This window comes from Pogona vitticeps, chromosome 5 (assembly GCF_051106095.1).
Source record: "Pogona vitticeps strain Pit_001003342236 chromosome 5, PviZW2.1, whole genome shotgun sequence".
Classification (NCBI taxonomy): domain Eukaryota; kingdom Metazoa; phylum Chordata; class Lepidosauria; order Squamata; family Agamidae; genus Pogona; species Pogona vitticeps.
Window position 1 is genome coordinate 83,884,446 of NC_135787.1, and position 12,803 is coordinate 83,897,248.

A 12,803-nucleotide genomic window follows, 5' to 3' on the forward strand; every position below is an offset into this window, starting at 1 on the left:
ACCGCTAAAACTTTGTGTTTTATAGAAGTGGTCACACTTGATGATGATCAATTACTCAAGGGCATTTGATTAGCAGCACCTGGCTGCTACATAGCCTCTTAATTCCTTTGGAAGCAGTAAGAACATACTTAGTTTTTCACACATGGCTTCTCCATTTTGGCTTTACAGTGGTGCTTTGCATAACGAGCACACCGTTTAACGACGAATTCGCATAGCAATCCGTTTTTTTTTATCGCTAATGCGATCGCATTGTGATGATTGAATAGGGCAAAAACCGCTTTGCGACAATTTTCACATAGCGATTTTTTAAAAATCAGCTGTTTGGCGGTTCCAAAATGGCCGCCGGACACCCAAAATGGCCGCCCGCATTGTTTTCGCACCCTGCCCTCGCTTACCGAGGGTGCAAAAATGGCGGCCGGATGGGGAAACTTCGCCTAACTGTGAGTTTAGAAGCCATAGGAATGCATTAAACTAAATTTAATGCGTTCCTATGGCATTTTCCATTCCGTATAGCGATGTTTCCCCATAGCGACGGTTAATCCGGAACGGATTAACCTCGCTATGCGGGGCACCACTGTATTTTTGTAAAATAAATCATTGCACTGCGTAATATGCCATGTGCTGATCTTCATCTGAAGTTTAATTTACCTAATTTTCAGACCTGATAAGGACCAGTTGGTTTTTATTATGTCCAGATATGTAAAACTATAGAATTCAAAGATGGTCTACTTTCTTTTTCATATGACTATATAAAAATCTCCCTTATGGCTTTCACGTTCTGCTGGTAATGGGGGCACATTTTTGCTTTCATGTTAAATCACACCCAGTACACCCATATCTTCAGCTCTGGATATTGTTCATACTTCCTCATCATTGCATCTCCTCATGTCAATATAAATTCAGAGTTTGCCACCATATTCAGCTGTGAGTCATCAGTGGTAAATGCTAAGCACATAAATTGTTTTATCAAATGTTACTGAGCACAGTTAACATTTTAATGTATTTTAACACTATAGGCATCCAATTACTAACAAATGTTTTATGCCTAACCAGAAATCTACTGAAACCAACATTGATTCATTCAGTATAAAAACACTTAATCCATAAAAGAGTTTTGTACACTTCAAAGAGGCAGAAACACCCAACAGGGATCTGTATAGTAGTCCGTTTCCCACAACATGCTCACCAAGTATGTAACTTCTGGAACTTAATTGCCTTGGCTCCAGATAGGATGTTGTCAGAGTCTCTGGAATCCTGATGCTATGCTAACCCATTGACAGGAAAAGAAGATATGTAGCCTGTATTTGGAGGAAGGAGGCAAAGCTGATCAGTGATACTGTACTCCCAGTTTGCAAAATCACTAAGGATCTGGATGTGTGGTTCACTTTTAACACATGTTCTGGCTTGATCTGTTTATAAGGTCATTTATGAGATCTAAGCAGATTTGTCACTAAAAATAGCTGAGGTCACATATGACCATTTGATATAGAGGAAAGCCTTCTCGCTTTCCTGAAATGTCCACCTTCCTCATTTTGCTTTGTTTCAGAGTAATTAACAGGGTGTAAGAGAAAAATATAAAATTCAGTATATCTGACTTAACTTATTATGAACCTATAGCAAGGTGGCTGGATAGCTCAGTGAATTAGGTATCTGGCTATGTAGCCAGAGGTTGGGAGTTCAGTTTCCCATTGTGCATTCCAGAAGAGCCAGCCTGTTTGGCCTTGGGCAAAAGGTGCAGTCCCAGGAGGCCCCCAGAAGAAGGGAAAGGTGAACTACTTCTGAGAACTCTCTATAGAAAACCCTGAAAAGGGTCACCATAAATCAGAACTTGTTTGATGGCACCCAGTTATTTATAGCAATTGAAGTCTGCTGTGATGATGAATAGGTACCATATAAAAGTGGCTGAACAGCTGTGAAGAAGTATTCTGAAGATATTTATACTGATAGAGCAAGAGATGACCCACAGTTGACAGGTTTTTTAAAAGTAGTCAAGTAACACGTGTGGTGTAGTGGATAGAGTGATGGACTAGGATTTTGGACCCCAGGGTTTGAATTCCCACTTGGCCATAGAAGCTCACTGGGGGAGTGGAACTGGTAAAAATCACTCCTTAAATATCTCACTTATCTTGAAAGGCCTCTTAGGGTCACTATAGGTCGGTTCCAACTTGATGACACAGTATAACAACAAAGTAACATGTTTGAAAACTTTCTAGTGAAACATGCAAATATATACAAGAGGGTTCTTTTTTTTTAAATACAGTAACAGTGGCTATTTGCAGAAAGTATGTAGAGGTTTAGTGTCCTTTAGCTGAAAAAGTAAAAATGTGGTCTGTTTTAAAACAAGGATATTACAGGGCATTGCTTTTTGTTAGCAGGTCTTTGTTGTATCTCCTGAAGTATTAAGGTGTCTTTAGCAGTACTTAGGTAAGGTAAAGGTTCCCCTTGACAATTTTTGTCCAGTCGTGTTCGACTCTAGGGGGCGGTGCTCATCCCCATTTCCAAGCCATAGAGCCAGCATTTGTCCAAAGACAATCTTCTGTGGTCACATGTCCAGCGTGACTTAGACACGGAACGCTGTTACCTTCCCACCGAGGTGGTCCCTAGTTATCTACTCGTATTTGCATGCTTTTGAACCGCTAGGTTGGCGGGAGCTGGGACAAGCAATGGGAGCTCACTCCGTCGCGTGGATTCGATCTTACAGCTGAAGATCTACAGACCTTACAGCACAGAGGCTTCTGCGGTTTGATTTGCCTTGTGAATGCATGATATATAGGTTGGGAGAGAGTGTCTCTGATAAAGGCCTTTTTGCCCTAAGAGAAAAATCACAAAGTGTTGAAGGAGCTCCCTTATCTTCCATCAAAAGTGCTTCAGGCATTGAGATTGTAAGTCCCTTGGGAAAAGTAGTCTGTCTTTGTGCCTGTGTATTTTTGCAAGCCACCATGTAATTAATTTATCAGTGTAGCATAGTGCAGTGGTTCTCAAACTGGGGTCCCCAGATGTTCTTGGCAAATCAAACACATCCTTGGCTCTGTTGGAGGATTGAGGAAGTGATTTTTTAAAAAAAAGTTTATTAGCCTAGTGTATGTGTGCTGCATCACTTTTTAAAAATACAGCTCCCAGAAGCTGTCACCAATTGCCATGCTGGCCAGGATTCATGGGAGTTGCAGTCCAAGAACCCCTGAGAACCCAAATTTGAGAATCACTGGTATAGTGGATTAGAATAATATGTAATATGTAACTTCAAGCACTCGTGTAGTACCGAATGCACAGTGGTAGATCTTTGTTGTACATAATATGTTCTAATACAAAATTATCTTTTCTAAAAGTTGCCATTAATTTCAGGAGTTTTAAAATGTTTTTATCATTTTAAGTCATATTTCTCTCTTCTTCTTGGTAAATATATGACACAATTATTAGTAAAAACTCAGATACTCAGAAACAGGATTAACATTTTCAGTTACAGCATGTGGATGAAAATATGGATTAGAACCAATGAGGTCCATGTTTTATTTTCCAACCCTTTAAAAAAAGCTAAGAAGCTTTTCAAAAAGGAAGGACATTGTTTTCAAAGAAGCAGGAATCCTGTGGCCTCTTCAAGACATATTTTGGGGCATAAATTTACATAGGCTAGCTTGCCAGGCTAGATCATACTAATCACTGGAACTGTCTACCCATACCGTTTATTAATCTCTGGTTCCCAGTGATGTATATGCTGGGATCAAACCAAAACAGAAACAACCTATCTGCACCAAAAACAGAACAAAACCAGTAGCCTTTGACAGGGACCCCAGAAGGTGCAGATAGGCATTTATCAGGGATAGGCTAGTTCACAATGGCATGTATGTTATGTGGTGGTTCAGAAAAATAGCAAACCAGTCCATCCCGAAATTGAACCGAACTACAGGACAAACGCCTCTCTAGTCACAACCAAACTGAACATAAATATGTGTACTCCTTCTAAATGAGTACAAATCAGTGGACGTGAGGTTACAGCATTGTAATCTAACCCCAACATTGATACAGCCCTAATTTCCTTTGAAACAATTTAAATGGTTTTTCCTCTCTCGAAACTAGGAATTTTAGATAATGCGCCTTTCCTGTTTTCGTTTGCTTTGTTTTCAATATGTACAGTACATATTCTTTGACTTAACATTTTGTTTTGTTTTGTTTTTGGCAGTATCTGGTATGTAAAAGGAAGCTAGAAAGTAAGAAGGAAGCTCTCCTAATCCTTTCCAAAGAATTGGATACGTGTCAACAGGAAAGAGACCAGTACAAGCTTATGGCTAATCAACTGCGGGAAAAGCACCAATCACTAAAAAAGAAATACCGGGAACTAATTGTATGTAGATGGCTTGAAAATTTTCTGTTCCTGTTTAGTAATTTAAAACCCTTTCCTTGAAACAGTGCAAAAAGCATTGTTAAACCCTTTCACATAAGCCTTTCCATCCATGTCAATGATGAAAATCTTATTCCTTTCTATTACGTAGTAATTATGCAGTCAGATTTATTTATAGCCAAAATAAGAACAGTTTTGATCATTGAAAAAACTAGTAACTTCAAGGATTGGGTTGGAGTCCCCACGGATTGTTGTGCTGGGGGATTTCAATATTCATGCAGGAATGGATCATTCCTCCATGATGACCCAAATGGTATCTGGCCCCACCTGGCTTTCTGTACAGGGGAAGGTGTTGGTGATTTGGATATGGGGGACCTTTCTGTGGTTCCATTGTCATAAACACATTGCTGCCTGATGAGGTTTAGACTCACTGGAACCCAAAGCCTTTGCATGGCTGGGGGTCCTTTTCCGATGGTCCGTTCCAAGAGGGCAATGGATCCAAATGGTTTCCTGATAGCTGTTGAGGAGTTTCCTGTCACCTCAGCAGGTAATCCTGTCAAAGACCCAGCTGAAATGTGTGGGGTAGTTGACATGATCTCTCCTAAGTGCCCCTTCACATGAAGCCAAACTGACCCCCTGGATTACTTTGGAGCTGGTGTGTGTGTGATAAAATGCATGAAACAGAGACTGTCAGGCAGGCAAAGGCCTTGCTCTTCAGGTAGGGTTTCTTCAAGTGACTGGCTGCCTAACAATTGAGCTGCTGGTTTTCTTTTGTTTGTTCCTCTCCCCTTCCAGTTTATTTATTTATGCATTTATTAAATCAATCAATCAATCAATTTATTTGTATACTGTCCCATTAGTACAAATGGACTACTCTGAGTGGTAATCAATCGACTAAAACAATAAATGTAAATGAAAAACAACAATATAAGAAAACTCATCAACTGGTGGAAATATAAAATGAAATTGTGAGCCACCTTGGAGCTTCCTGAGAAGGCAGGGTATAAATACTTTTAGTAACAATAACAGCAGCAGCAACAATAATAATATTAAGAAATTTCACACAGTATTATAAGCAGTTGCAGATCTTATAATTAACACTATTAGAGCAAAAAAAAAAAAAAAAAGCAATATTGGGAACAGCATACATAGCGTGTTTCCCCAAAAATAAGACAAGGTCTTATATTAATTTTTGCTCCAAAAATGCATTAGAACTTATTTTCAGGGGATGCGTTACTTTTTCCATGTACAACTATCTACATTTATTCAAATATAGTCATGTCATATTCTGGTTGCTGCACAATGGTGGAGGGCAGGGCTTCACTTAACTAGGGCTTATTTTGGGGGTTGGGCTTACGGTATATTATGAACATCCTGAAAAATCATATTAGGCCTTATTATCAGGTTATGTCTTATTTTCAGGGAAACAGGGTAATATGCAGATATTTAAAAGATACTTAGGTTTTTGGTTAAAAGTTGTATCTGTTATATGATATCAGTCAATATTTTTATAATTTTGATTTACTGTCTCTGGTACTATATATAATAAGAATCAACATCATCATCAAAAAGCAATGAACCCAGTAATTATCAACCAATTACATGCCTTCCAACAATGTTCAAGCTCCTCACAGGAGTACTGGCAAGATCAATATATAATTACATAACTGAAAACCTATACCCAACTGAACAGAAAAGGAACTTAAAAAAGTTAAGAGGCATGAAAGATCAGCTATTTATTGATAAAATGATACTAAAGAATGCAAAAAGACGAAAAGCAAAGCTTAACATGGCCTAGATAGACTATAAAAAAGCATTTAACTCATTGCCACACAGCTGGATTAACACTTGCCTAAAAACATTTGGGATTAGTAAAAATATTCAGAAGTTCCTCAAGAAAAACATGGAAAAATAGGAAACTGTCTTAATGGTCTATGGTGAAAAAATTGGCAAAATTAGCATCAAAAGAAGAATATTTTAAGGGGCTTCTTTATCACCACTGCTGTCTAACATCTCACTAATACCCATGTCAGTAATTCTAAATAACACTGGGTTGAGCTACCGTATTTTAGAACAAGCAGGAAACATCAATCATCTGTTATACATGGATGACCTAAAACTATATGCAAAAAGCTCCACAGAGATGTAATCACTGCTAAACACAGTGTAAATGTTTAGTGAAGATATCCAAATGAAATTTGGAATTGACAAATGTGCAGCTTTGTCTATACATCGTGTCAAGATCCAAACACTAAATGGAATAGAATTTTAAAATGGCAATATTATAAAATCACTCTCAAGTGATGAAAATTGTATATACCTTGGAATACTAGCAGATATCGTGCACACAAAAGTTAAGGAACTGACAGAAAGGGAATATATCTAAAGACTGTGGAAAATCTTAAAATCAAAATTTAATGGTGGAAGTACAATCAAAGCCATAAACTCATGGTCAGTTCCAGTAATTAAATACCCAGCTGGAATAACTGATTGGACTCAAAATGAATTATAATAATTGGATTGAAAAGCATGGGAACTAATGAACATGCATCATGTACTACATCCAAAAGTGACGCGGAAAGACTATATTTACCACGAAAAATTGGAGGCTGTGGATTACTGCAAATACAGCAGGTAGTAGAAAGGGCAGGGAATCCTAAATGATTATATCAGTACAAGCGTAGAAAAATGACTTAAGATAGTGAAAATGGAGAATATTTTGAAAACAACAGAAACAAAGGCCCAATATAAGGGAAAAAAACAATTTGAAAATAAATGAAACAGCTGGAAAAATAAACCACTACATGGACAACACCTGAGAAATATTGATGGAAAGCATGATCATAATTCAACATGGGCATGGCTAAAACTGGGGACCCTTAAGGAAGAAACTGAAGGCTTGACTATTGCTGCACAAGAACAAGCACTCAAACCAATATGATGAAAGCTAAGATCCAAGGGATTAGTGCTAACAGCAAATGTAGTATCTGCCAAGAAAAAGATGAAAGTGTCACACCTCATTTGTGAATGTCCAAAGATTGCACAAACAGAATACAAAGTTAGGCGTGATAGAGTGGCAAAATTATTATTCAAAAATAATGAATAATTCAAAAAATATAACTTGCCAGGTTCCAAAAACCCATGGGAACATCAGATAGAGAAGATGTCAGGAAATGAGGGAGTCAAGATCTTGTGGAATTTCTGGATCCAAACTGATAGACACCTTGAACATAACACACAAGACATAGTAATAGAAGGAAGAAATGCCTGGATCATTGACATTGCAATTCTGAGGGGTGCCAAAGTTGAAAATAAAGAATTGGAAAAACTTACAAAGTACAGAGACCTGGCAACTGAAACGTCTTGTTTGTGTATGAAACACACTTCAGTGGTCCCCATAGTCATTGGGGCTTTGGGAACAATATCAAGAAATTTCATTCCTAAAGTGAAGATACCACATATCTTTCTTTAAGAAAGACAGGGCGTTAAGGACTAGAGAGGAGCAGAAAGTCTTTCTAGATTGGTGGAAGAGACTTTGACTAGATTCGAGGTATGTAAAAGATAAAATAATTGGCTTTTATGAAGAACAAACAACATTTGATAAACTACTGTTAGGGACTAGTGATAAAATAAGTACTGTAAAAGAATGTATGAATATCTCCTGAATATGAAAATGGAAGATGAAGGATAAAATGGGCACAAAAATCTTGGTGATAACATTGGTTTAGAACATTAGACACAAATCTGGCAGAATAATATTAAACTTACAAAATCAATAAATTTCAAAGAAAATATATATATGATGTTTTACAGATGGCATAAGACTCCAGCTAACTCAGCTAAACTATCTAAAATATATGAAAATGTTTCCAACACATGTTGGAAATGTAAAATGCACGAGGGTACTTTTTATCATCTCTGGTGGACGTGTAGGGAAACAAAAACTTATTGGAGATCAGTACATGAAATGTTACAAAAATTGTATCGTGTGTGGTACCATTTAAACCAGACCTGTTTTTATTGAACATTATGCCTGAAATTGTAGATAAAGAAATTAGATATTTGATAATTGACGGAATTACTGCAGCTAGGATACTATATGGGAAATACTGGAAGAAAGAAGAAGTACCGTCCCAGAGGAGCCGACAGACAAGATACTGGAAGTGGCATAGATGGATGTACTAGAAGCACTGAATAAAAGTTCATTCCAAAAAGTCTCAAAAACTGGGAACAATTTTATAGTTGGACTCGAAATATGGATGGGAAAGTATAGATAAAAGAAGAGTATGAAGGTCCAAGTAGGGAATGGAGAGATGATTAACTGACAAATTTAATTCTGATAAAATTTGATAAATTGTTTTTCTGATCTCCCTCTTAGTATGACTGTATAATGTTTTTAAATGTTTTTAATGTTTTAATATTATTGTACACTGCTCAGAGACCACTGGTAATGGTGCGGCTTAAAAATCAGAGAGAGAGAGAGAGAGAGAGAGAGAGAGAGAAGCAGATGTGAAAATATTCTCACTATCTGAAATTTTACCTTTTCCCTACCCATATCCATCCCCCCTACCCTCCATATCCCGACCCCAAACCCTATTCCCATTGAAAATGAATAAAAATTAATACTAATAAAAAAAGAAATTTCACAAAGTGCTATAAGCAGTTGCAGATCTTGGAAATCACACCATCAGAGCTACAAAAACCGGCAATATTAGGAACATCATATATACTGTGCCGATATTTAACAGATACTTAGGTTTTTGTATCAGTTATATAATACCAGTTAATGTTTTTATGATTTTGGCTGTACCTGGTGTTTCTGAATAATAATAACAATGATGATGATGATGATGATGATGATGATGATGATGATGATGATGATGATGATGATGATGATGATGATGATGATGGGGAGATTTCCATGACATGTCATTTTTTTTCTGGAACCCATGTTTGGGCTTATGGATGGGTTTGAACATTTTTATGAGTAATCGTGTGAGAAAGGGAAGATTACTCATAAACATGTTTGAACTTGCTTATGGCTGCCAAGGGGGGGCAGGAATGCTGTTTTTTTCCTTGTTTCCCCTTCCTCCCATCCAATTTTTATGTTTTAATATTGCACGGTATCTTCGGTCCTCTTGAGAAAAAATAAGGAGTATATATAATTTCAATAATATTGCAACATTGTAATGCTGCACTAAATTACTTAAGGCAAGCTATATTAATGGATCAAGTTGTGTTGTTATTACAAAAAAAAACATGTAAACTATATCTTCTTGTAGGATGGGGACCCATCGATTCCTCCTGAAAAAAGAAAACAGGTAGATCTATTTCTGTTTGTATGTGCATGTCATAGTTTAGTATCATTGAAAATATAGATTGTTAAATCAGATTGTTGCAATTGCAACATTGTGCACTCTTCTCCATTCACAACATAGTTCTAGCTTTTCAGAGACAGTATCACAAATCTGCTAACAAACAACAAAGGGAAGAATACAAACACATAAAAGTGTGAAGTAGCTACCACGTTATCTATCAAAATTGAAGAAACTGTCAAGTTGGAAGGTGTTGGAGGTGAGACTCACATATTGGCTGAAATTCAGTAGCAAGTCACTGTAAGGGTATGCCTGTTGAATCAATAGAATTTATATAGGTTTTGACTCATCAGATCCTTACCGATTCAATGAATCTGCTCTATTTGCAACTTAAAACTGGATTTCAGGCATTAACTGCCTATCCAGGAAAAGCTAATTCAGATCTTTAGCATTTTCTTAAACTTCTACATCAAATGTATAAAGTGCAAAGCATTACTGAAATCCCACACCTTTGTACTAACTAGTTTAGGTGTTCTAACTAGTGAGCTACCTTGGCTGCCTTTCTCCCGATAAGGGGAGCCAAGGCAGCTCAAAATATTACAAGAATAGAATTTAAAACATAAATTAAACATGAAAAACCAATTAAACTGTACACTAATTAAATACAATTGGATAATTAAAAGCAGGTAAACATTAAAAACTATCTTAACTTAAAAATGGCATTCCGGGAATCAATCATGATTGTTAAAAGCTTGCTTGAAAAGCTGGGCATGCTGACCCAGTTCCCCTGACTGGATCTGGCCCCGTGCTCCAAAGCAGCACCCACAGAGTTGTGACAAGATGTAACTCTTTAAAACAAATAAATTGAAAAAACACCACCTGGCTTTTCCTCAGTACATCCTACAAGTTCCTGAGTAAACAAATTAAATTACAGTGGTGCCCCGCAAGATGGGCGCTCCGTTTGACAACAAAGTCGCATCACGACGAACTTTTTGTGAGCGCAAAAGCGATTGCAAAACGATGTTCCCTATGGGGGAATTTCGCTTTGTGATGATCGGTTCCCTGCTTCGGGAACCGATCATCGCAAAGCGATTATTTTTTAACAACTGATTGCCGGTTTCAAAATGGCCGCCCGCTGTGTTTTTGCATGGATTCCTCGCTGCACAGGCAGCGAAAATGGCCACACTATGGAGGATCTTCGCTGGACGATGAATTTGAAGCCCCTAGGAACACATTAATCTGGTTTTAATGTGTTTCTATGTGCTTTTAAAAATCGCATCATGACGTTTTCGTTCTACAGCAATTTCGCTGGAACAAATAAACGTCGTGATGCGAGGCACCACTGTATTGTGGTTGTTGATATAACAACTTATAATGGTTGTTGGTATAACAACTTAGAAATCTTCAGTGTTCTCTCATTCAGATGAAATGATATGCTGCCTTGGTCCCCTGGGAAGCAGAGAGTGCAGAATAATTCTTGGCTTACCTCCATCTCCATTCCTTTCTGAATAGGGCCAGAAGCCTTTAAATAGTGAGAAAGTTAAGCATGCTTGTTTTACAGAACCTTGAGCATCACTACAAGACTATGAGAGATTTCTGGCTTTGGAACCTTATTCTGATAGAATAGGAATAATGGCTTGCCACTAGATAGATAGGGTAGAAAATCAATCAGTCAAGCAGGCAAGCTTAGTATTTCTTCACCAAGTGGTTCTCTATGTAAAATCTGATGCACAGTGATTACCTTAATTTACTCCAGTGTGCATTTCTTCTTGATTATTTATTTTGTTGGGAATATCTTTGCCAGAGCATCAAAAGCATTTCATTTCTGCAAAAAAACTCTGACAGGTAACTTTCATCACTGGAATATTAATGGATCAAAGTTTGTTTCCGTATCAAAACTGTAGTGCTAGCAGATACCATCAATTTGTGTTGGTGTTGTACTCAAGGGTCTCTTACTAAGCAAATTGGGTTTTTCTGTATTAAGTTGGGTGTTACAATCATACAAAACCATTGAAGTAGAAATTGCAATATAAATTGCTATCAATCATACTTCTGAAGTGTACTTGAGGTTTCATCAGATTTTTCTGTCTGTTCTTCCTGGATCCAGTTCTCTAACTTGAAATGGGGGCTTAAACAATATAAAATACTGTACGCTTCTAAGAGATTTGAGAATGCCAGAATGTTTCTAAGTAGTTTTCATACAGTTGTCACTCACCTTTGCCCCTGTTTCTTTCCACCTTCTCCTGTAACCTAGTTTACAAGCTAGGGCCATGGGATAGGATGGGAACTTGTGTGTGCCAGCTAAGATTTATGTGCAGAGGAGTTAAGGGTGCATTACATTTGTGTTGCTATCCATCATGTTCACAGTAGTCTGAAGCAAAACAACTTTTGTGGCTGGATTTTGGAAACTGTGTTAAAGGAATTGAATCTTAGGGTAGTGGGTGGTTTGTGGGAAATGTTGCTTGAGATACTGGGTTCCTTTTCACTGGTTAAGATTCTGCTCCGGTAGTTAATGAGAGAATAAATCAAATTGCCACATGGCAAGTGCACTTTGGTTTATTTTAGGTTAGCTTGAACTCCCCATTCCCCAAAGACTCCCAGTTATTATTGTGTTTTACCAGAAGAACCTGCTTTTGATACCAGGTGAGCCTATTGGCAAAAAAGTATTTGCACATCAACCCGTAGAATATTATTTAGGATTAGACAGTTTCTGTTGCTGCATAGATGTTTTAGAAGAACCAGAAATAAATTGCAGGCATTGCATGTGGGTCCATAATTGCATGTTTTCTGGTTCTTTCCTGATGCTTTTAACTGAGAGGCAGGCATTTGTGATTATGTCATTTTGAATGGCTGTGCAGTTTTTAGACAGGATCAGTTACAAATCCAGTCATTAAACTTATGCAGGTGTAAATTCTTCAACATAAATCCATTATTGCTGCTAAGTAAAGCTGCAGTTACAGTTGTTTAAAAGTGAAAATCATTCAACTTCCTTACAGCTATGAGAAAAACTGTAGGTACAGATGCTGAAAAATAAAATTAAGTTTGCAGAGAAAAGCTTAAGTCATGTTTCAATCTTACTTCAAAATGCTGGAGCATAAAAGTACAGTGGAAATATAATTGAAGAAACAAAAAGTACCAGGAGAGTGTTTTAG

At 37.4% G+C, this 12,803-nt stretch overlaps 2 protein-coding genes across 3 annotated transcripts in view; both read left to right on the forward strand.

The window, feature by feature from the left end:
- Positions 1 to 12,803, forward strand: part of DHX15 (DEAH-box helicase 15) — a 382,063-nt gene that overhangs the window by 86,181 nt on the left and 283,079 nt on the right. The gene's annotated exons all lie outside the window — the stretch shown is intronic.
- CCDC149 (coiled-coil domain containing 149) overlaps positions 1 to 12,803 on the forward strand; it is a 111,012-nt gene that overhangs the window by 25,065 nt on the left and 73,144 nt on the right. For both annotated transcript variants that reach the window (XM_073001103.2, XM_020780424.3), the window contains exons 2-3: positions 4,178 to 4,339; positions 9,619 to 9,657. In XM_073001103.2, coding sequence (XP_072857204.2) covers positions 4,178 to 4,339; positions 9,619 to 9,657 — 201 coding nt within the window. The remainder of the gene's footprint in view (positions 1 to 4,177; positions 4,340 to 9,618; positions 9,658 to 12,803) is intronic.